We start from the raw sequence: 24,813 nt of genomic DNA, 5'->3' as shown, positions 1-24,813 counted from the left end.
GGAGCATGTGAAGGGTGGGTGTATGAGGTTCCAAAGGGCTGAGGAGGGAAATGGGTTCAGAGGAGAGGTTGTGAGAAATGCCTAAATTAAAGTAGGGATTGGAGGTTGTGTTGGACTTCAGGAATGGGATCACTCTGGCAGAGTTTATATTTGTGGGAGTCAGATAATTGGCGGAGGTCTTCCGCCAAGCAATCACTGCAGTTCATAACAACACTGGTGGAACTTGTGTCTGCAAGTAGGGTGATTAGGTCAGGATTTGTTTTGAGGTTGTGTATGGCTGTATCTTTCTGCAACTTAATGTGCCAACTTTAAAATAAGTAGCAATCTATCTTTCCTACATTGTTGTTATTCGTACCTGGAGTTTCCATTGTTGTTTCTTCCTCTCTACAATCCTGCGATGTTTTCCTTTGTTACTATTCTCCATAGCATTACTCTTTTCTGTGTCAATTCTTTATCTGCTTTCCTGTGTTCATTCACCATTTTCCAAACCACATCTGCTTCTGAGCCACACTGTATCAATGATTGTCCACACACAACACAGGCTTTGTGACTGCATGGATTGTCGATGCAGCATCTGTTGCCTCAGATTACTTCCTCCAATAGTTATAATTATATTTATCCTATTGATCCCACTTTTATCCCACACCCTGACCTACTTTATTTGCCTGGTTATAAGACGAGGTTTTTTCCCCAAACCTGACAGACTCTTCTTATATTCACAGATTAAACTATTTCTGTGTTTTTACATTGTTTAATAGAGTATGCAGGGGTTGCCTTACATTGACCAATAAAGCTTTGTCTATTGAGGTCATGTTCAAATTTATTTTGGAGAATTCAGAAGAGCTGGGCTGGGCAAAATCTACTTGCATTCAAACAGGCTCAAGATTTCCTGATATGACGAAGTGCTCGATACAGTATTGATGTTGTGCTTACTATCATGTGACATTTGACTTGCATGGCACTATTGCAAGGGATATTTCAGAAACTATCAACTAGCCACTACAACAGTCTATTGCGGTGCTTAAAATTTGATAGTTTTTGGAAACAAAGGAGGAAATAGAATTTAGTGCTATCATCGTAAAATCTCTTGTTGTATCTGAGCAGATTTGCAATAAAAATTCTCATAAATGTGTGGATACCTTGTAGAAACGTTAATGTTGCTTTTAATGTATAGGTAGCATTCAAAAGCAGAAGTGTTGGCGTTCAAAAACATTGCTTGATTCTGAACCCAGATCGACATTTCATTTGATTGTGGGAGACTGTAATGATTTACTAAGTGGTTAGGAAATGAGAAATTCTGTCGCTGTTCACATACTAGAATACCAGGTAAAAATGTTAGCAGCTTTTAGTCAGCTTTAGAACATTATAGTTACATTCAGAAGAAACAAGAAGGAAAATTATTCCATAATTAAATTTCTAACAAATGAAAGAAATCATAGTTGAAATGTTGTCGCTAGAGTGATAGTACAAACATTCATCAGTAAATCATGAGACGAGTGAAGTTTGAGACTTGGACTGAATCATGACTGTGATTCTTTATTTATGTATTAGTAGCTGTTGTTACATTTGACCTGTACCCTAGAAGGTATTGCAGTCCATGTTTCATAGTTGCTCAGGCATAGCACTATGGGTTGGAGGGGGACACTGGTACCAGCTTAGGTGGGACCAAGGAGGTTGGCTGGGAACTAGATGACTGCATGGAGGGGAGCAATGAGTGGGCAGAACATTATGTCATGCTGCCAACCGATACAATGTGTACTGCGTACTTCGGCTTTTCAGGATGACCTACCACGTTTAAACTGCAGTTTGCCCAAATCTATGTGTTGTTTGAATTGAATAAGAATATTTATTTATGTGGGAGATGGTAAAAGTCTAGATAGGAGCTAGTAGCCTACTTATACGAGTTGTACTGCAATGTTGTTTACGTTCACCATGGCATATGACGGAAACAAAAGGGGTTATGTCAGCACACAGCTGGTCCTAAGCAGCCACTGAGAGATTGGCGAGTAGACAGTTTGTTGGGAAGCAAGTGAAACTGCAACGTTCTCAAGTCCGTATTGAAGTGAAGTCTGAAATGTATTCATATAAAAACAGCTGTGTTTTCATATTCCATAGTAACCACAACCTCAGAAATCACAACGTATTGGGAAGAAACAGCCAAATATTTGTTAAACTGAAGATATAAATGCCACAGCTGTTCTATTTGGATGATGATGATAGTGATACCACAGAAAGCAGGATTAGTAAGTGAAAAATGTAGAAAAGAAAATGGTCCGCAAATTAACGTAAGCCATTTCTCTTCATTAATTTTATTTCTTTGTGTATTATCAAAATGTAGACAGTTAATAAATGGCATAAATTTAAAGTAGATATAATGTTACCTTTTTGGCAGATACTGTGTATCAATAAAAGTTTGTAATCTGGATTAGCCTGAATATGTTAAAAAATAAATTTTTATTAAGAAGCCTCTTGAAAAAAAGGGATTGTCTTATAATCAGGGTCATCTTATAATCAGGCTTGCCTTATTCTTGGGTAAATATGATACTGTAGCATTTTATTTTCCACTCCTGCCCATACACACGAACCTGTCATTCTCAACGTAGCCCATCCTCCTCCCCCCTCTCTTCCCTTTTCGCAACACACACACAAACTCTCATACCTCCTCCATACCTTTTCTCCAGTGTTCCTGTATGTTTTCAACGTATTTGTGTGTATTGTTACATAGTTTTATATGAAATTTTTGCACATCTCTCTGTGTTTTTGTGTGTCTTTATGTATGTTTTACACGTATTTTCACTTATCGAGCTCCTCTCACAACCACCAACACCTATTCTACCCATGTCCACCTCATTCCCATTTCCTTTACACCATTCTGCCATAATAGACCTCTGCTCCATCTTTCTGCACCAGTTCAGAAAAGAATCCTTTCCCCTGGCTAAAACCCAGTCCCACATACTATTTCTTAAATGTTGCCTAACTCATGGAATCCTCCCAAACAGCCTAACCATAAAAATTCCTTTCTCCGGATGCCACCACTCCTTTCACAATAACCTTAACCTTTTAGGATTCCGCCAGTCCCTGGCCCACATAAACTTGGTACTGCAAAAACACATCTCCGTATCACAGGCATCCCAGAACCATCTCTGCTCCCTCTGGAAGATACTACTACTGTGCAGTCCCTGCTTCATACTTCACATCACTGAAACTGAATACCTTGCTCTCCAGCACCTAAAGGAGCATTCCAGACACCATCTCTGTAAGTTATCCAACCGGCTGACATCCTACAGCCGCCTCGGGGTGCCACTACCCAATCCATATCCTACCCACAGTGTTCCTCCTCTCCACCCCTCATAGCGCCTAAACCCTACCTAGCTGGCTTTTTCAACTAGCTACATCCCTCAAAACTCCCTACCAACACTCCACCAAATCCAGAGCTTGAAACATTCCCATAACTCTGTTGTTAACCTTTCCACTTAGACCCTCAGCTCCCCGGAAGTTTCATTCCTATCCAAAGGCCCAAATTTAACCATGCTGGATTTGTCAAAAACTACTCTCCTTCTCCCTATCTCTATAATGGAAACACTTCTTTGGCACCAATCCCTCCAAGCAAAACCAGCCTAATTCCAACATTGAACCCTGCCTCTTCCAATTCATACTACCATCTAACTGAGATCATCCCCCTCACCCAGCCAAAAATCTGCTGGTCAGCCTCCAGGAATTCTTTATCTTCAGCTTTACCTCACCATGCTTCCCCATATCTGTTCCTCAGAACACCGACCTTTCAGCAGAAGAAAGTATAGCCATAACCAGCTTCAAAACAAATCGTGACCTAATTAGTCAGTGTTGTAATGAATCATAGTACTGCCTGGTGGAAGGCCCCTGCCAATTACCTGACTCCTCCACCTATAAAATCTGCCAGAGTAATCCTATCCCTGAAGTCCAATACAACCTCCAATCCCTGCTTAAAGCCTTAGGCCATTCCCACAACCTCTCCCCTGAATCCATTTCCTTCCTCATCCCTATGACACTCCGCACACTCACCTCCTACATGCTCCCCAAAATTCACAAACCCAACAATCCTGGATGCTCCATTGTGGTTGGTTATTGTGCCCCCACTGAAAGAATTTCAGCTCTCACACCTCCAACCATTTGCACATAGTCTAGCCTCCACATCGAAGCCACACACCACACTTCCTTCACCAACTGTCCACCATCCCCACACCTTTACCTCCTAGATCCCTACTCATCCCATATGCTCATGGTCTTAATGCTAGGAACACTATCTTCCCCAATGTCCTTCAGATTCCAAACTCGCTAACTCATTCCTCACACACCTTACAAGGGAAACTCCCCATCGCAATCCCCTCAGGTTTAGTGGGAAGATGGCCCAGTGGATGGTCCATCAAAATCTGAATGCAGATCAAGCATGAAAACAGGAAGAAGGTGTCCTGAACTCTGAAGAAAGAAGAAAAATAGAAACAGTGAATGGTTGAAGCCCAAGATATGCAACATCGAGTGAATTGCAAGAACCATGGCATCATGGTTGTGTGGTCACAGTGTTGGATTGCAAAGCTTGTAGCGGTAGGATTGCAAAGCTTGTAGCGGTTCGCCTACGTTGTTTCTTCCTTTAACAGTTCTCGGTGTCGACATACTGGCTGAAAAAAATAGGGAGTGGATGTACAGTACTGTCTGCTGTAAATGATGTAGCCAACAGATGCACAGTTGCATTTCACAGTCTTTTACTTTCACTTTTCACAACATAGTTACATATGGCCAGTGCACTATTGTTCCAACTTCCCATAAGCCTCATTAATAGTTAGCAGGCGAAAATTCACATAGTGCTACAATAGTTTACTGTTGAACATCTATGAGCAGTAAAAGCCTAACCACAAAGTTCACAGTTCTTGAAGAATAGAAAGGTACATATGGAGTAGATACTGTCGCTGTTTTAACACGTGGCCTAATTGTGTAACACTTATTACACTGTTAAATTGAGGCATTGTTGTTGTTCTAACCAACACAGGTTCCTCATCTGAAACTCTGCTGTGAACTGACTGTCTCAAGACCAAAAATCGGGCCCTTATATATTATTACAATAATAGGTACTGAAACTACACATTGTTCAAAGTTAAAGTTACAGAACTTACAATTAAAACTTAACTCATTATATTAACTGAATACATTGAAAAATTTGTTCCTTTTAATAGTCCATTCTGCTACAAGAGTTACGCTGAATTATTTGTTTAAATTGTGAAATTAACAGATATAGTTACACAAACAATACTTTTGACAAAACTGTTAATTACTTTGGAATTAATTAAGAGCCAGCTTTGATGACATGTTTTCGAGTAGAGCTAAATAGATCCTGTAAGAATACTATTATTTTGCCTTCCAAATGTTTACAATTATTACTGACTTTATATTTGTTTAAGTTACAAAACAATTACTGATTTTACCCTATAATGAAAGATACTAACTAGCAATAGTCAAAATAAATTAGAAAATCAATTACATACATAAAACTAAGCACAAAATTAGACCTGTTGTTAACTTCTTTAAGACTGAGGGCCAACCTTTCTCTTATATAAAAATGCAGATTATACTTGTGTTTGTTAATGGTAATTACTTAAAAGAGAAAAAACAAATTTAAGGAGAGGTGGCAAAACAAGAGGGGAAGTAAAAAATATCCCAGCTTGCATCGTCACAAGCTGGAGGCCCATTTTCAAATCTCTCTCGTGCACCTCCTTTTATTATTATTATTATTATTATTATTATTGTTATTATTATTATTGTTGTTTCTTTTCTCAGACATTATGTCTGGTTAAAAATGGAAAGTGAAGCGGACCTTGATCAAGCGTGACTTCCTTTTAACTGTACGGTATATGTTACATTGCATTTAGGAACTTTTGGGTAATTGAACATGTATCAATAACTACAGATTTCTGTAGTTAGATATATATGTTTGGATGTAGCTGTATTGTGTTGATGTACTGGTGGATATTGTGTGGTATGACTCCTGTAGTTGATAGTATAATTGGTATAAAGCCAAGTTTATCCTGATGCCACATGTCCTTGACTTCCTCAGCCAGTTGGATGTATTTTTCACTTTTTTCTCCTGTTTTCTTCTGTATATTTGTTGTGTTGGGTATGGATATTTCGATTAGTTGTGTTAATTTCTTCTTTTTATTGGTGAGTACGATGTCAGGTTTGTTATGTGGTGTTGTTTTATCTGTTATAATGGATCTGTTCCAGTATAATTTGTATTCATCATTCTCCAGTACATTTTGTGGTGCATACTTGTATGTGGGAATGTGCTGTTTAATTAGTTTATGTTGTATGGCAAGTTGTTGATGTATTATTTCTGCTACATTGTCATGTCTTCTAGGGTATTCTGTATTTGCTAGTATTGTACATCCGCTTGTGATGTGATCTACTGTTTCTATTTGTTGTTTGCAAAGTCGGCACTTATCTGGATGTGGTATTGGGATCTTTAATAATATGCTTGCTGTAATGTCTGGTGTTTATTGTTTGATCCTGTATTGCAGTCATGAATCCTTCCGTCTCACGGTATTTATTGCCTTTTCTTAGCCATATGTTGGATGCGTCTTGATCGCTGTGTGGCTGTGTTAGATGATAAGGGTGCTTGCCGTGTAGTGTTTTCTTTTTCCAATTTATTTTCTTCGTATCTATTGATGTTATGTAATCTAAAGGGTTGTAGAAGTGGTTATGAAATTGCAATGGTGTAGCTGATATATTTATATGAGTGATTGCTTTGTGTATTTTGCTAGTTTCTGCTCGTTCTATAAAGAGTTTTCTTAATTTTCTACCTGTTCATAATGTAGGTTTTTTATGTTGATAAATCCCCTTCCTCCTTCCTTTCCGCTTAATGTGAATCTTTCTGGTGCTGAATGTATCTGATGTATTCTATATTTGTGGCATTGTGATCGTGTAAGTGTATTGAGGGCTTCTAGGTCAGTGTTACTCCATTTCACTATTCCAAATGAGTAGGTCAATATTGGTATAGCATAAGTATTTATAGCTTTTGTCTTGTTTCTTGCTGTCAATTCTGTTTTCAGTATTTTTTTAGTCTCTGTCTATATTTTTCTTTTGGTTCTTCTTTAATATTTGTATTATCTATTCCTATTTTTTGTCTGTATCCTAGATATTTTTAGGCATCTGTTTTTTCCATCGCTTCTATGCAGTCGTTGTGTTTATCCAATATTTAATCTTCTTGTTTAGTGTGTTTTCCCCTGACTATGCTATTTTTCTGACATTTGTCTATTCCAAAAGCCATATTTATTTCATTGCTGAATACTTCTGTTGTCTTTAGTAATTGGTTGAGTTGTTGATTTGTTGCTGCCAGTAGTTTTAGATCATCCATGTATTGCAAATGTGTTATTTTGTGTGGGTATGTTCCAGTAATATTATTCCATAATTTGTATTATTTAGCATGTTGGATAGTGGGTTCAGAGTAAGGCTGAACCAGAAAGGACTTAATGAGTCTCCTTGGTATATTCCACGCTTAATCTGTATTTGCTGTGATGTGATATTATTTGAATTTGTTTGGATATTAAGTGTGGTTTTCCAATTTTTCATTACTATGTTTATGAACTGTATTAATTTAGGATCTACTTTGTATATTTCCAATATCTGTAGTAACCATGAGTGGGGTACACTATCAAAAGCTTTTTGGTAATCAATGTATGTGTAGTGCAGCGACCGTTGTTTAGTTTTAGCTTGATATGTCACCTCTGTATCTATTATCAGTTGCTCTTTACATCCTTGTGCTCCTTTGCATTATTATTATTATTATTATTATTATTATTATTATTATTATTGCCAAGTTTTGAACTTCCTGTCTGCAGTTATCATACTATACAAAGGCTATAGAATATGAGTCATGTTGTAAGAATATTTTAGTGTCACAGGTAAATGTGATGAACAGTGAGTGGAGGTGAGATGCTGCAGTTCACCTCTCACAGATATGAAAACAACAAATAAATGGTTGTGTGCTATGTTACAACAAAGGAATTCAAGAGTCAAAACGTCCAAAACAGAATGCAAGAGTCATAACATGTGGTACTTGTGTAGAACAAATAGGATGTATGTACATCTGTGGAGGTCCGTTCCTTACACCTCGCTGCTGCAAACAGACGATGCACCATGACAGAGGCATAAATTTGAATACAGTGAATAGACATGTCAGTGACCAGACAGACAGTTCATAACTTTGTGGAAAGGGGGATGGAGGCACAAGGGAGATTTGAACACAGATTTTTCCTTCATTAGTCCAATACCATCACCATAGAACCACGATGTCCTGGCTATTCAAATTCACTTGACGTTGCATATTTTGAGCTTGGACTGTCCACTATTTCTACTTTGCTTATTTTTTCATAGTTCAGTACACTTTCTTCCTATTTTAATCCTAGATCTGTGTTCAGTTTTTGATTAACTATCCATTGGGCCAATGAACTATCCATTGGGCCATCTTACCACTAAATCTGTGGGAGGTGCGATGGGGAGTTTCCCTTGTTAGTAACTTTATCCTATCCACTAACAGTACTGGCATTTCAACAGTCATCATCCCTTTCACATAAAAAATTCCTCCCACACAGTGTGGTCACCCGAAGACAGCATACACATGCAATGATAAGAACTCCCTTACCCAGTCTGCTGAGGGCCTCACCAAGGTCTTTGCAAACAGGCACAGTCCTCCAGACCTAGTCTGCCATTTCCCCTCACACCCCAAATCCTCCGACCACACCCAAGAACCATTCACAAAGGAGGACCCCCTTCATTACCTCAGACTGTAAGAGATGAAGCATATCCTGTGCCAGGGCTTTTATTACCTATCGTCATGCCCTGAAGTGACGAACATGCTACCGAAGAGCCTTCCCACCCCCACCCAAAGTGGTGTTCCATTGCCCATCCAACCTTCACAACATCCTAGCCCATCCCTATGCTATTCCCAATTCCAACCCCTCGCCATAAGGACCACATCCCGGTGGAAGACCCAGGTGCAGGATGTGCCCAAGCCACCCATTCAGTACTTCCTATTCCAGTCCTCTTACAGTTTTATCCTATCAGGGGCTGGGCCACCTGCTTTAAAGCAGCCATGTCATTTATCAGCTCTGCTGCAGTCATAGCACAGCTTTTTATATTGGTATGACCACAAACCAGCTGTCCACTAGGATGAACAGCCACTGCCAAACTATGGCCATGAGCAACATAGACCACCCTGTGGTACAACATGCAGCATAACGTAACATGCTTGATTTCAGTTGCTGCTTCACTATGTGAGCCATCTGTATCCTCCCTTCCAAAACCAGCTTTTCTGAACTGTGCAGATGGACTTTACCCTTACAACACATTCTCTGCTCTTGTAATTATCCTGGCCTCAACCTGTAGTACTACGCTGGCCTCACACCCTTCACCTTACAGTTTCCACCCCATCTGCCCTGTCACCTCTTCCTCACTCTTGTCTCCCACCTTCTTTGTTTGATGCCTTTTGCCAATGCATCTTCCTATCTTTCCCCCACTCCTCTCCTTTTGCACTCAGATTTCCTTGCCTCCCTGCCACACAACCTCTGGATGCTGTGTCTGTTGGTGTACTGTTCCCTACACTCTCTGACAGATAGCATGTCTGGTTTCTCCCACCTGTATACAGCTGTTTCCCCTTCCTGCTCCCTCCAGATTGCTGCTTCCGTCCCATATGCTAGTTGCATTCTGGCCTAAGCTGCTGGAGTTGACAATCAGGTCTGCATGAGATGTGCTTGCTTGTGTGAATGAATGATGTGTGTTTCTGTTTTTCTGACATAGGCTACGGCCCAAAGCTTATGTGTAGTAGTCCTTTAATAGTGCCTGTCTGCAACTCACTAAAGGATCCACCAGTACATCTCCATAGTGTTTCATTCAGCCTAGCATTAATAAATTTATCAAATTATAGAATAATTCAAAAATAAAACTGGTTTAACATTCATCTGCATCTACATGTATACTCTCCAAACTACTGTGAGGTGCATGGCAGAGGGTACATCCCATTATATCAATTATTAGGGCTCCTTCCTCTTCCATCCATATATGGAGTGTGGGAAGAATGATTAATTGAATGTCTCTGTGCGTGGAGTAATTATTCTTATTGTATCCTCCTGTGTGAGCGATACTTAGAGGATTGCAGTATATTCCAGGAGTCATTATTTAAAACCTGTTCTTGAAACTTTGTTAAAAGACTTTCTCAGGATAGTTTACATCTGCCTTCAAGAATCTTCCAGTTCAGTTCTTCAGTACCCCTGCGACACATTCCCACAAATTAAACACACCTGTGACCATTCCTGCTGTCCTCTGTATAAATTCAGTGTCCCCTGTCAGTCCTATTTGCAATAGTTCCTACACACGTGACCAATATTTCAGGATGGTTCACACGAGTGATTTTTAATCAATCTCCTTTGTAGAGTGATCACACTTCCCAATGTTTTATCAATAAATCTAAGTCTACCACCGGCTTTACTCATGACTGAGCCTATGTGATTATTCCCTTTCATATAGCTACAAAGTGTTACATCCAGGTATTTGTATGAGTTGGCCGATTCCAACAGTGACTCATTGATATTATAGTCATAGGATACTACGTTTCTTCATTTTGTGAAGTGCAGAATTTTACATGTCTGAACACTTGAAGCAAGATGCCAATTTTCACACCACATTGAAATCTTATCAAGGCCTGACTGAATATTTATGCGGCTTCTTTCAGATAGTACTTCATTATAGATAACTGCATCACCTGCAAAATGTTACTATTAATATTGCCTGCAAGGTCATTAATGTACAATATGAACAGCAAGACTCCCAAAACTTTTCTGTGGGTTAACACTTGATGTTACTTCTCCATCTGATGACTCTCCGTCCTGCTTACCATGGAGTCCTCAATTCACTCACAAAATTTATGTGATGCCCCATATGATGGTAGCTTTGACAATAAGTGTAGGTGTGTTAATGAGTCAAATGCTTTTCAGAAATCAAGAAATATGTCATCCAATTGATTGGCTTGGTCCAAAGCTTTCAGTATGTCACGTGAGAAAAGTGCAAGTTGGGTTTCACATGATCAATGTTTTCAGAGTCCATGCTGGTTTGGCATTAAAGAAGTCATTCTGATCAAGATACCTCATTATGTTTAAGCTCAGAATATGTTCTAAGATTCTACAACAAATCAGTACCAGGGATATTGGATGGTAGTTTTGTGGATCACTTCTACTACCCTTCTTGTAGATGAGAGTGACCTGTGCTTTTTTCCAAGCGCTGGTCACTGTTTTTTGTTTGAGGGACCTAAGATACATTATAGTTAGAAGAAGAGCTAATTCAGCCACAAATTTAGTGTAGAATCTGACAAGGATTCCGTCGGGAGCCAGAGCTTTGTTCAATTTTAACAATTTCAGCTATTTTTCAACACCACTGATACTAATACTTATTCTAGTCATCTTTTCAATGGTATGACTTTTAAACTGGGGCAGCTATCATGGGTCTTCTTTTGTAAAGGGACATTTGAAAACAGAGTTAAGCATTTCAGCTTTTGCTTTGTTCCCCTTTATTTGTGTTCCTGTCTCGTACACTAGGGACTGGACACTTAACTTTGGTGCCACTAACAGCCTCTACATACAACCAGAATTTCTTTGGATTCTGTGGAAGATCATTTTGGTATTCTGTTATGGTAGTCACTGAAGACATCACACTTGCTTTTTTGACAGCAAAACGCGTATCATTCAGCATCTCTCTATCTATAGCCCTAAGCTTTGTTTTACACCTATTATCTCTGTTTCGAAGTTTCTTTACAATGATTGTATACCATGGAGGATCCCTCCCATTATGGACTATTCTATGGGGTACATATCTGACCAGTGCATGGTCAACTATTCCTTTAAACTTGAACAATAGTACCTTTAAATTCACCTCTCCTGTGCTGAAAGTTTCAAGTTTCTCATTGAGATATGAAACTGCTGATTTGTTATCTAGTTTTTTAAAACATGTATATGTTTCTGCTTGTTTTAGTTGTCCTTTGTACTGCGGTAAATCATCACTGCCACAACTGCATCAGGGTCACTGATACCAGTTCTGATGTGGACATCCTCATAGATGTCTGGTGTATTTGTTACCATTAGATCCAATATATTTCCATCATAAGGGGGTTCCTAACTATCTGTTCTAGATAGTTTTCAAAGAAGGCATTTATTAATGTTTCGCTGGTTGTCTTATCACGCCCTCCACTGACAAAACTGTAATTTTCCCAATTAATTGTTGGATGATTTAACTAGCCCATTTTAGCTTAAAATTTATGCTTAAGTGATGGTTATTTTGACCGTATAGAGAGGCAGATATACTTCTTTTACAGGTGCTGAATTTGGACTGTACTCTATTAACCACTTATTGCTCCCAATGGTGCAGAATTGGTTGAGGAAAACAGGGCGTATTTACCGTGGATGGGATAATTTTGCAGTCAATTTCAAACAGTGCTGTGGATTGGCAACGGATCTTGTTGTGGAATATCTTACACATTTGCAAGGTTTGTTTATAGTATAATGACATTTGGTCCATTCTTTGTTTTAAAGTGTGACATATTCTTATTTAAAGGTGCAAACTTTTAAAGATAATCATCTGAGGTGAAGTAGTGTTTGATAACAGGATTACTTTTACTGTAAGGTAACAATGAAAACAATCAATTATTGCTAAAAGTATGTAATTGGATAGATGAAAAGTGTACTCACCAAGTGGCGGCAGAGCACAAACATAAAAGACTGTTGCGATTGGCAAGCTTTTGGAGCCAGTGGCTCCTTCTTCAGGCATAAGGGTTGAAGGGGAAGAAAGAATGGTGAAGGAAAAGGACTGGAGAGGTCTAGGAAAAGAGATAGATTTCGGGAAAGTTATCCAGAACTATGGCTCAGGGGAGGCTTAACGTACATGATGATAAGGAAGTTTCTTCTCATCCCGTATGGTAAGTCTCCCTTACCTGCGGTGTGGGGTGACTTTTCCAAAATCTACCTTTTTTTCCTAGACCTCTCCAGCCCTTTTGCTTCACCATTCTGACATTCTCGAAATCTTCTGCCTGAAGAAGGAGACGCTGATTCTGAAAGCTTGCCAATCACAACAGTCATACATGTGTGTTCTGCTGCCTCTTGGTGAGTAGATTTTTTATCTGTCCAATTAAATAACTATACTCTAAGGTGTATCTCATGTGGGTAAATATTGGCTAACCCATTTGTCTATGTAGAAGTTTCCTGCAACTATATTTGATTTTCCTACTTGCATAAGCTTAATATTATTTACAATATTTACATGTGCTGTGTTACCAAAAAATATTAATGTCTCTGGGTAATGTAACAAAATGGAAAAATTATTGGATATGAACTGTCATCACTGTGACTTGTTTAAGTGGAAGGTGCAAAGGAAATGTGAAACATCTCATATACAAAACCAGTGTCCTAGCTCACACATGTCACTGCTTCAGTCTGGTAACTTATTTTACCAACAGTTTAATTAGTAACATATTTTACATAATGATATGGACATTTTTAAAGAAAAACTAATTTTTAATATGGTGTTTCAAAACCATTCAGTGGAAAACACTGTTTATAGTGTGATTAATGTTCTTATTGTTGGATTACAGAGGAACTAAAGGTTCATTGTAAATCTCTTGGGAAACATTATTTTCTTTTCCTTTTAGGAGGAACAAAAAACCAAACTGAAATACCAGCAGCCACTTTAATGCTAAAGCAGCTGCTCCTAGTAATGGTAGAATGTGTGGTGCAGCCTACAGAAAGCATTGCTCGACTTGGTTGTGCCTGTATCAGGTATGTGGTTTTCCCTTAGTACACAGCTCTTCAAAACACTTCTTATTTTAAATATCCTTCTGGATCAAATCAAATTACGTCCTGAGCTTTTCTTTATGTCTTAATCCATTTTATGGTTGCTCTTAACTTGGCCATGCAGTTGAAAATTTTGTTTGTTGTGATATTCTTGGTGGTTGTTGTAGTGTGTTCTTAAAATTTCAGTTGTCTCTTGCATATTCTGTCTGTTTTCTATTCTACCTGTTTTTTTCTTCTTCTCCTTCTTCCTTCCTTTCTTCATTCTCTCTTTCTTTTTTTTCGTTTTTCTTTTCTTTTTTTAAAGTATGTTGTCTAGGACCAGAGTTGCCCCTTCTAGGAATGGGTTTTTCCTTTTCTCTTCCTAGAACCTCTTCTCTCTTTTTTACCTTCTCTCCTGTTCTACCTCATGTTTATTGTTCTTGTGTTTTCTCCATTGGTGGCTTCCATTCTATCTCTGAATCATTCTTTTCATTAATCTCTGGTGTATATTTTGTATGAACTTCTTTGTCTGATTGTGCTTCCCTGCCTCCTTGATCCTTTTCTCAGAATAGTTCATCATGAGATCAATAACTCACTTGGTATAGTCTATCAGTAAACTTGAAGAGCAAGCAGCATGTTTGATGGCAGAAGTGGTCTTTTTGCAGAAGAGCATTACAGTTATTGTACAAGCAAAATAATAATCAGTTTCCCATTTCATGTCTGGCAATGTAGTGCAGCATGTGGATTCTTACATAGGTTCCATTTGTGTGAGCTTATGTATTGGTTTAATTAGTGAATAGTGTCAGTTCTTTGTATATATTTAGTGAGTGACTTAGTTATTTAGTTAGGTAAAAAGATAAATAAGCTTACTGATGTGCAAGAAAATATACACGATAATATGATTCAACATTCTGAGATAAATCTTTGCATATTAGATTCAAATGAATAGATGTTACAGTCACTAAACACACAAAATCAGCAATAACTTGAAAACTTCCTAACCAGTTTCATTAATGTGTTTTATTTATGAAACATAGCTGTGAGGAAGACAGCTTTTGAGTGGATTCTGTCACTACTTCCTAAGTTCAGTTACTATTCACTCAGTTCTAAGGAATGTACCAATATTATGAAAAAGAAAGTTGCTACTCATCATATAGTGAAGATGCTGAGTCGCAGATAGGCCCATCAAGAATACTGTCACAAATAAGCTTTGGGCAAGGATGGCCTTTGTCAAAAATGGACGACACACACACACACACACACACACACACACACACACTGTCTTCAGTTGCCAGAGACTGCATTCATGTGTATGAGTTGCATGTGTGTGTGTGTGTGTGTGTGTGTGTGTGTGTGTGTGTGTGTGTGTGATTTTCCATTGTTTGTTCATTCTAAGAAGTATAAGTTGAAACACTTTGCAATACCTGTACAATGTTAAAACTCCATTGAAATTCATTATTGATTCTTCGATTATAGGCAAAACATTTTTAGATGTATCCTTATTGATATTCAAAGCATCTCATCAAAGAAAACCTCTGTCTTCTATTGGCAACACAGCCAACTTTCTTTTAATATAAGTAAGTCCTGTAACTTCTTTGGAATAATTGCACTACCTTCTGTTGAAAGTCGTATCAAAATATATCAGTCCACTTACATGTAGACAGAGGATGTTAATACATTCAGCTATATGAGCAAAGTATTATTTATTTATTTATATGATATTTGTTCCAGTAGTAGCATAATTTATAAAGTGATTTCAGAGAAAGCAGTCTTATTTTGTATAGTGTTAATGTATTTAATGGAAAACAAACAGTTAATCAAAGGAGTAATGATGTTAGCTGCTAATGGACATTGATTTAAATCATTGGGGAAGTTGAAAATCTGTGCTGGACTGGAACTTGAGACAGAATTCTTGTGAACAGTCACCTTGAATGCCTTGGCTATCAGGTCATGGTCCCTGGCCAACTGTAATTCCCAGTTTATACCTACATTACTGCTGTAGTGCCCCTGCCCATTACCTTCACTGCACACAGTGATTGCTGATACCAATAGGAATTCGGGCTTGTTTGTGCATTTTCACAGAAAGAATCATTTGCCATATCACTCTGGTTATAAATATGTGGTGTCTGTTCTTTTGTACATTTGCAAAAGTATCATTGGCCATCTCGCACTGTTTATATATAAGTGGGGGTCTGTTCTTCCATACATGGTTATATGTATGTGGTTTCTGTGCTTTCAGACATATCTGAAAGAATGTACATACAGGGTAAGATGGCCTATGATACTTTCAGTGCAGATGCACAAACAAACCAAAATTCCTAAGGGAATCAGTGACTGCTGCGAGTAGTGAAGGCAATGGGCATGGGCACTATGTCAGTGGTGTGTGAATAAGTTGGGAATTTGGTTCAGTTGGGACTGTGTCCAGATAGCCGAGGTGGTCAAAGCAGCCATTCACTAGAAATGGAAAATCTGGGTATGATTCCTGGTCTGTCACAAATTTTCAAACTTTCCCTGTTGTTTTAATTCATGCCTACTAGCAGCTGATGCCATTATTCCTTTGATTAATTGTCTTATAAAGGTGACAAGATCAAAGATGCTGTCTGTTCTTTCAGACATGTCCAAAACAATATAAACACTTCCCAGATGTGTGCGCATGCTGTTGTACCATAAATTAAAAAGGTACAATGCAGAAACTTTGTGAAACAGTTCATAGGTGCTTCTTGACATATGGCTAGATAGAGAGTAATTGGGATATTACCAGCTCACTCTTCAGTTTATCAACAGGCTGTGCCAGTCTTTACTTTCAATCTAAACATTATCTCCCATACTCTTCTGGTCTTTTCACCCAACTCCATGAAGATTAAATGTCCAGCAAATCTTGCACTTTGGAGCCTAATTTACTCCGATACTGTTGCCAAACTTTGGTACAGTTCTTCCCTTGATCTTCATTTCCATATTTTACCTCTACCTTTCGGGCAGGACATTTTCCTAAGGATTTCTCTCTTTTCTTTTTTAATAGTTATGCGTTATGTGTTCTTAGTGTCGTTGCCTTAGTGTGCATTAGTGTTATTTTCATTACAAGCATCCTGGTCGTACAGTAGCCACTTTCATCTTCTTTGTTTTTACTTTATCCCTTCACTGCTCTTGTTTGTTCCTGTTAAATACTCCACCAGGTACTTAAATTTGTTGACCTTCTGTGTGATGGCTCAGGTGTGTCTCCAGTATGTGGTGATATTCACTTTGCGTAGTTGTTGGCAATTCTGGGTTCCATTCTTCTGATATTTTGCCCATGTTTGTTAAGTTTGAACCCCATTCCCCTGCCTCACGTACTATTGCTATGTCATTCACAAGTTACGAGAGGTGGAGCGAGTATCTGACACTAAAAATGTTCCAACATACAATTTTAACGTATCACATATGCGTTTCTTCATCTGAACTCCACTGAAGAGCAAAAAAAATATCATCTTTGACTTGAGCAGACTGAGCTCCAGAAATATGTCAGTGATGATGATGTAGTGTGGGAGACGCTGGGAAAACATCGAGAACCAATGTCAAGAAAATTAAAACCCTTACTACATACAATATTAACATCAGCATTAAAAATAAGAAGGGTAATAAAAGTTTGCAGCAGTAAGAAAAAAAATTGTGTGTGAGTAATTTGCAGGGTATGAAGTCAGAAAAGGATAGGAGGTTCATAGTGCATATAACTAAACACACATGACTATTCGTTACTATTTCGTACCTGATGTTTCTGGCATGAAACAAAGGAAGATAAAAACTGAGAGTGCTTCTCTGAGTGTGCTTCACACTATCCACACAATACACCCAGCAGAAAGGCTTTTTCAGAATATTGAGGACATAATCTCGTCCCTTGAAAAATAGATTAAAGAGGTATCATTCTGCTGGGTACTGGGGTTTGTGGCAACAAGATGACAGTTGCAGCAGCTGAAGAGACTCGTGGAGAAAGTGTGGTGACTGGTAGGGCTGTCCAGTGCCTTCTGTAATGCCCATATAGGAAAAAAGATTCTTTGGCATTAATGTCTGCTTTGACTTGTATAAGTTTTTAATTATAATAAAAAATTCTGCTTATTCGAATACGTAACTAATACTTTCTAAACAAAGATTCCAAGACTTACCAAGTGGGAAAGTGCTGGTAGACAGGCACAATAAAATAACACACAAACACACACACAAAATTACGAGCTTTCGCAACCGGCGGTTGCTTCAGCAGGAAAGAGGGAAGGAGAAGGAAAGATGAAAGGATGTGGGTTTTAAGGGAGAGGGTAAGGAGCCATTCCAATCCCGGGAGCGGAAAGACTTACCTTAGGGGGAAAAAAGGATAGGTATATACTCGCGCGCGCACACACACACACACACACACACACACACACACACACACACACACACACACACACACACACACACAACATATCCATCCATACATATACAGACACAAGCAGCCGTATTTAAAGGCAAAAAACCCACATCCTTTCATCTTTCCTTCTCCTTCCCTCTTTCCTGACGAAGCAACCGCCGGTTGCGAAAGCTTGTAATTTTGTGTGTGTGTGTTTGTGTGTTATTTTATTGTGCCTGTCTACCGGCACTTTCGCGCTTGGTAAGTCTTTGTTTTTAATATATTTTTCCCATGTGGAAATTTCTTTCTATTTTATTTACATAACTAATACTTTCTGATAGATAAGCAAGTTGTTCTTGTAGCATGGGTGACTGTTTTACCTCTGATACTGATTTGTGTCAAAACTTGCTGTTACACCATTTAATAGTGAATACAAATATTGGTATGCTGAGTAAGAAGGCAATAGTGTGTTAAAAAAGAAACAACACAGGGCAATTTTCATGAGTTTGGATGTTGGTGGTTCATGAAAAAATGGTCACTAGTGGGGAATTTGGAAATGAAAACAAAATATAAAGAGCAGTAATCGTTTTCATTTACTACAGACAAATGCATAAACATAATGAATAGAGAGGTTTCATTGCATTAAATTGTTAATTATTATCTGTGATTCATGAGTAATAAACATTTATGAAAATTTTGAATTAATTATTATAACATTGAAGAACTTATTGCCCCAGGCATGTGTCTTCATTTTATCTCTTATTAATAGCTGTGCTGAGATACTTAAGGAAGCTTTAGTATGTTAATTTCAGACAATCTTCGTTTTCCATATCTGTAGACATGTTGTGCTGAGTGCTGGGCCAGTGATGACTCCATCACAGTGGCAAGTGGCAACTGTTGCACTGCATCGTGCCTGTTCTGTGTCGTTACACTCACTGCAACAGCTGATGGTTGCATTCCGACCAGGATCTCATTGTTTTTATGGAGATATTGGGCAGGTCAAAGTGGCTGCTCGAAGAGATTGTACAGTTCGAGAATGTGAAAGGCTGAAACAGCTTGCACAACAGGTAAGGAACCTGATATGAAGATCAGAAGCAAAAGTAAAAAGGGTGTAGTTCAGTTCAGAAATAATGGCTGTGATAGTGACACACAACAAATGTGTACTCATGTTAATAGATTTAAATTACAGTGTGTCAAATGTTGTAAATATTTCTGGATTAAAAAGAGAACACTCATTGAAAAGTAGAAACATTCAGTTGTCAACAGGCACACATGTAAGAAATAAGAAACCTTACTAGCTTTCAGAGCTATCTTTTGACTAACTAAACCACCTCCTCCCCCCCCCCCCCCCCCCCCCATACACACACTCACCTATGCCCATACCCATACATGTTTGATGAACAATGCCAGTGCTGTTTTTCTTGTGGTGGAGATACTCTTGTCAGGAAGGTTGGGTAGAGGGTGAGAGAGGCAGAAAGAGGGACTGGGGTTGGTTCTCTAGTGACCTCAGAGGAAGGTGCCTGATGGGCTGACTAGGAGTGTGGCAAGGAGGGGTGGCAGATATAAAAGCAGCGGAAGCTGAAGGCGACATGGGGACATGAATTGGGATGGAGTGCCAGGATGGAGGAAAGGGAAACTGCGGGTGGGGGGGACTACAGGTTACCTGAGATTGAGACCAGAATGATTATGGGAGTGCACGATATTTTGTAAGGATAACCCCCATCTGCATAACTGAGAGAGAACCCCGTGATGTAAGGAAGGATCCAGATTGCTTGGATTGTGAAATAGCCATTGAAATTGGGCATATTGTGTTCAGGTGCCTGTTGTGCCACTGGGTGGTCCACTTTGTTCTTGACAACAGTTTGGCAGTGGCCACCACAACCAGCAGTCCACCTGCTAAAAAATAGCATTGGTGCTGATAGTCAAGCCAGTACCATATAGGAGCATAAGCGTGTGTGTGTGTGTGTGTGTGTGTGTGTGTGTGTGTGTGTGGCACGCACACTTGTGCGTGTGTGTGTGTGTGTGTTTATATTTTTCTCCAGCTCGTTAAAGAATAACTCCAAAAGCTAACAAGTTTTATTTCCTTTATGGGTGCCTATCGTCAACTCAACACTTTTGCTTTTTTGGTTGTACAGAAGTGTTTATGTTCTTCAGGAACTTAACCTACAATATTTATGGTGCCCAGTGTGTTAAACTTCGTTGTTGGTCAGAATGTTAAATATACACAGAAGCAGAAAAAAGTTACTGAAAGTCATTAATGCCAGTAGTGGCAATATAATAAATAATTGATAATTGATATGTTGCTTTTGTGTGGCCTGCAATAAATTTCGCTCTTCTGTTTTAAATAGGCATTCACATAAGAACTCATTGTATGATGGTAATGAAATCAGTGTCACTCATTTAATATTGTGGCTACCATGACCTTAATTTTATTTGTTTCTCCATTTTTTATTACAATTTTAATCACAGCTACTGTTTTTTTATATTTAACTTTCTTCCTTGTGCTATAATAAGATTAACCTTTTTTTTATTTCATACAGCACAGACACAGTGTAACACTCTTTAATGGGTTGCACAATGTTATATGACATCCTGAAAAATTAAAATTGTATTTGATACAGTGGCTTTAACTAAAACCCTTGCCTATACAGAAAATATTTTTGTTTGCTTAGCTATCTGTGTATAATGTGATCTATCAGGGAGTTAAGTAACCATGTGTTCTGAAGCAAAGTCAAAGATTCATCCCTGAAACAACCTCTAGCCTGTGGCTACGTTATTGTCAGTCATATCCTTTCTCCTCACAAGGTCTGCAGCAGAGCTTTAGTGGAATTTGGATAAATAAGAGAGGGATAGCGGCAGATTAAAGCTGTGGATTATGCCATGGAGGATAGCTCAGTTGTTATGAGCATGTCCTGCAAAAGCCAAGGGTCTGAATTCAAGTCCTGCTCAACCACTTTTTTTTTAAATGTATATTTTACTTTGAAAATCTGTTGGAAGTTTCCTAAGTAAATATGTTTCAAATTGTATACGATTGAATTTTCTCACTCTCATCGTTTATATCATGTTCATTTGGTTTGTTTCTACTCATTATTACAGGTGTTCTTGTTGGAAGGTCAACGTGATCTTCAGCAAACAGGATATCAACCAAGCAGTCCCCAGTCACAGTCTGAATATATGTCTACCAATGCATCTGATAACGAGGAAGAACGCAGTTACATCTTCCTTCTGTATCCCCCAGATGTAGGCCACACTTTGAATCCAGATCTGTACATTGTGCGTGTACCATTTCGGAATCTGGTTGTTGGACTTCTGGCACATCAAATGCTTCTGCAGACTGTTGGCACCATTTTATTGGAAGGGACCACTCATATCATACCCAGGTGACAGTGACAAATGTTGTAAACTTTTAGCTTTGTAACTGGATCAGCCATGTTGATATCAGTCTGCAAACTCATCATGAGTTTCAACAAACTCTTGATGTGTTGAGTTTCCAGACTATTAGACTAGGTAATGAGTATGAGATGTTAGGTATAGAAAATATCTTGCATTATATATGAGCCAGCTCACTAATGTCTCTAATGCAAACATGTTATGAGTGTTTTGTAAAAGCTAATTTTTGGCATTTCATTATTACAAAGCAGAAATAATGAAAAACTGAATAAGAATATAAATGGGATTTGGGCCATAAATTGAATAGAAATCAAAAGGTGAAATGGAAAAAACTCTTTCAGTTTGTGTGTCAGCTTCTTTTTCAAGTGAAATACAGTCACTTCATTGTAAGTTCAGGCATGAGGAAAGAAACAAAAATAGGAGGAAGGAAACACTTTATAGCACCGTCTTGGTGCATATGTGTGTCACACTAGAAAATTGCCAAGCGGGAAAGCGCCGGCAGACAGGCACATGAACAAAACACACAAACATACACACAGAATTACGAGCTTTCGCAACTGGCAGTTGCTTCGTCAGGAAAGAGGGAAGGAGAGGGAAGAATGAAAGGATGTGGGTTTTAAGGGAGAGGGTAAGTAGTCATTCCAATCCCGGGAGCGGAAAGACTTCCCTTAGGGGAAAAAAAGGACAGGTGTACACTCGCGCACACACACACACACACATATCCATCCGCACATACACAGACACAAGCAGATGTGGAAGTTTCTTTCTATTTTATTTACACTAGAAAATTGTATTGGTATATTTCCTGTTGCTCATTTTTTAGTTCAAACATGAAACTAAATGTTAAATGTAAATCATAACGTTTTCAGTTTAGTTTCTGAATTCGAATCATGTATTGTTGTGAACCAGTTTCATTGATTCATTGCCTTGTGACCACTGGCACCCATCTTCAATGTCTCTCAAGGACGTAGACCTACTTCACGTATACAGAGTGATTCTTATTAATGTTTAAAAACCCCAAAAGCAATTTATATGACGCTAAGGCTATTAATTTAATATAAGACGTGCAGTCGCAAATTTCAGGAAATAACCCAAAAGTGGATGACAAATGTTGAATGTGTAACATCACCACATGAAGTAGTCGCCGTACGTGTAGTGGTTGTGCCTATCGGTCTGTCACCCTCAGTCATCCCAACCCTAGTCAAGTATTCCCGTTGGCTCTATGCCCATGTGTGCAACTTTAGAACATGAGGCTCAGGGTTTGAGTCTTGCGTCTAGCAGGCAGTATTTTTGTCCTTGTGTTAGACAATTGTATGTTTACATTGAGGTAAGATTTATTGTTTTATTTACCAGTCTTACAGTCTCTGCTGATTTATTGCAAATTATAGCACAGCAAAAAATTACCATATTGCATCACAAGTAAATGAGTATAAGCTTCCCAATTGTGTTGTCACCAGTAAATCGCCAACATTTTCTTTACTAAATAATGTGTGTAAAGAAAAAAAGAAGAGAGGAAATGAAAGAAACACAAAATAAGTGCAGCTTTTACTAGGACAATTATTTTGTAACTTCTACACTAACAGCAGATCACATTTACAAAGGTGTTCAAAATTTGCACCATTTGCTCAAATGCAGGTATTGCACGCTCAATCATCTCTTCATGCCCAAACCCAACTGCTGCCTGTGTGGCGTGGTTCGTCATCCGGTGATGTCACATGTTTAACTTTTCTCATTTGGGTCATTTCTCGACATTTGTGACTCCGTGTGTTGGATATTAAATTATTTGTCTTAACATCATCTATGTCACTTCAGGGGTTTTTGAGTGTTGATAAGAATCACCCTGCAGATTTAAAAATCTACCAATTCTGTTCCATCTGTTAGTACAACATCTCTAAATATTTATGTTATAAATTTTAATTTTAATTAGAAAATAGGGACCATTTCAGTTTTGCTACCAATTTTGTATGTAACTGCCATGTCTTATTGACTATATTCATTTCTCTCTTGCAGTTTGGCCAATGTTTTACTACATAGCCCTGCAGCTAAACTTACTGATGACAGGAATCAAGCAAAGTCACAGAATGAGCAACAAAAATTATCAGGTCTTATGAAGTACATGCTGCCAGCTCACATTCAAACACTTCTGTTGTGTTTGGATGTTTCATATGACAGGGCAATACAGTTTGATTCACGGCCTGGATTAAAATTTCTGGTTCAGAAAGTAGCTAACCTTGAACGAGCTGCCAATCTATATAGGCAAGCAGGTGCAGCATGGACATTGAAAGTAGTAACTTTGTTTGATTTGTGCTTACATGAAGTGTGGAAGAGTGGAGTTACTCTAGAAAAGGTCAAGTTAATTCTGGAAGATGAAAGGAACAGCAACACTAAATCAACAGAAGGAATTATGCAGAAGCCAGGAGCAGAAACTAATTATGACTATGGCGATATGTCAGTCTTCTTGAAAAGATTACGTCAAAGTTTTGATCAACTCTGTGAGACATATGTTGATGTTGTTCTTGACAAAGATGGACAGCATTCAGCTGTTGATCAGATTTCTGATCAGCCAATATTTTTTCTTATAGCACATCCAGATGATTTTCCTGAAATAAAGAGGAAGGAATCTCTGAGTAAGAGTATGACAACAAACTATGAAGAGAAGGATGCTATCTCTTTCCAGGCAAAGACAGAAGTTTCGTCATGTGTAAGAACAGAAGATAAAAATATTAATAAAGATTTAGAAAATGATATTTCAGAGGCTGCTGATGATGAGTTTTCAGCTACAGATGAACCCGATCAAAACATTCATATCACAGATCAAGTTGCAGTCTCGGAAGAAACTGAGTGCAAGGAAATATCAGTTGAAAGTGAACAGCATGTGAGCATAAGTAAACCTTTTGCTCTAGCTGATTTTGCACGTCGCTACTCCTCGTCAAGTGATAGTGATACTGAAGTGAGGCTTGATACTAATGTCCTGTGTGATGGACTTTCAGCTAATCATGAGGTTGTGAATGATTCAGTATATGAAGTTGCAACAGAGAAAGATATAGAGGGATTGATGGGGGAGTACAAAAAACATAAACAAGCGCACACCATGCCTACTTCATATACAGACAAGCGTAAAAATCCATTCCTTACACAGGGGCAGGTTGACACTGCATTTGAGCCACCACCACCCAGTGAGCCGGTGCCACTTGAGATAGAACGCCAGCGCCAAAGCAGCCTCTTCAGGGTAAG

The 24,813-nt window shown here is 38.5% G+C and overlaps 1 protein-coding gene across 1 annotated transcript in view; it reads left to right on the top strand.

Annotated features, from left to right (window-relative positions):
- LOC126335351 (brefeldin A-inhibited guanine nucleotide-exchange protein 3) overlaps positions 1–24,813 on the top strand; it is a 295,547-nt gene that overhangs the window by 252,140 nt on the left and 18,594 nt on the right. The window contains exons 26-30 of the mRNA XM_049998536.1: positions 12,386–12,556; positions 13,715–13,841; positions 19,028–19,256; positions 21,286–21,569; positions 23,590–24,808. Of these exons, the coding sequence (XP_049854493.1) occupies positions 12,386–12,556; positions 13,715–13,841; positions 19,028–19,256; positions 21,286–21,569; positions 23,590–24,808 (2,030 nt within the window). The remainder of the gene's footprint in view (positions 1–12,385; positions 12,557–13,714; positions 13,842–19,027; positions 19,257–21,285; positions 21,570–23,589; positions 24,809–24,813) is intronic.

This window comes from Schistocerca gregaria, chromosome 2, assembly GCF_023897955.1.
Source record: "Schistocerca gregaria isolate iqSchGreg1 chromosome 2, iqSchGreg1.2, whole genome shotgun sequence".
Lineage (NCBI taxonomy): Eukaryota > Metazoa > Arthropoda > Insecta > Orthoptera > Acrididae > Schistocerca > Schistocerca gregaria.
Note: the sequence above shows the minus strand (reverse complement) of the source record. Positions and strands in the feature narration are given on the sequence as shown.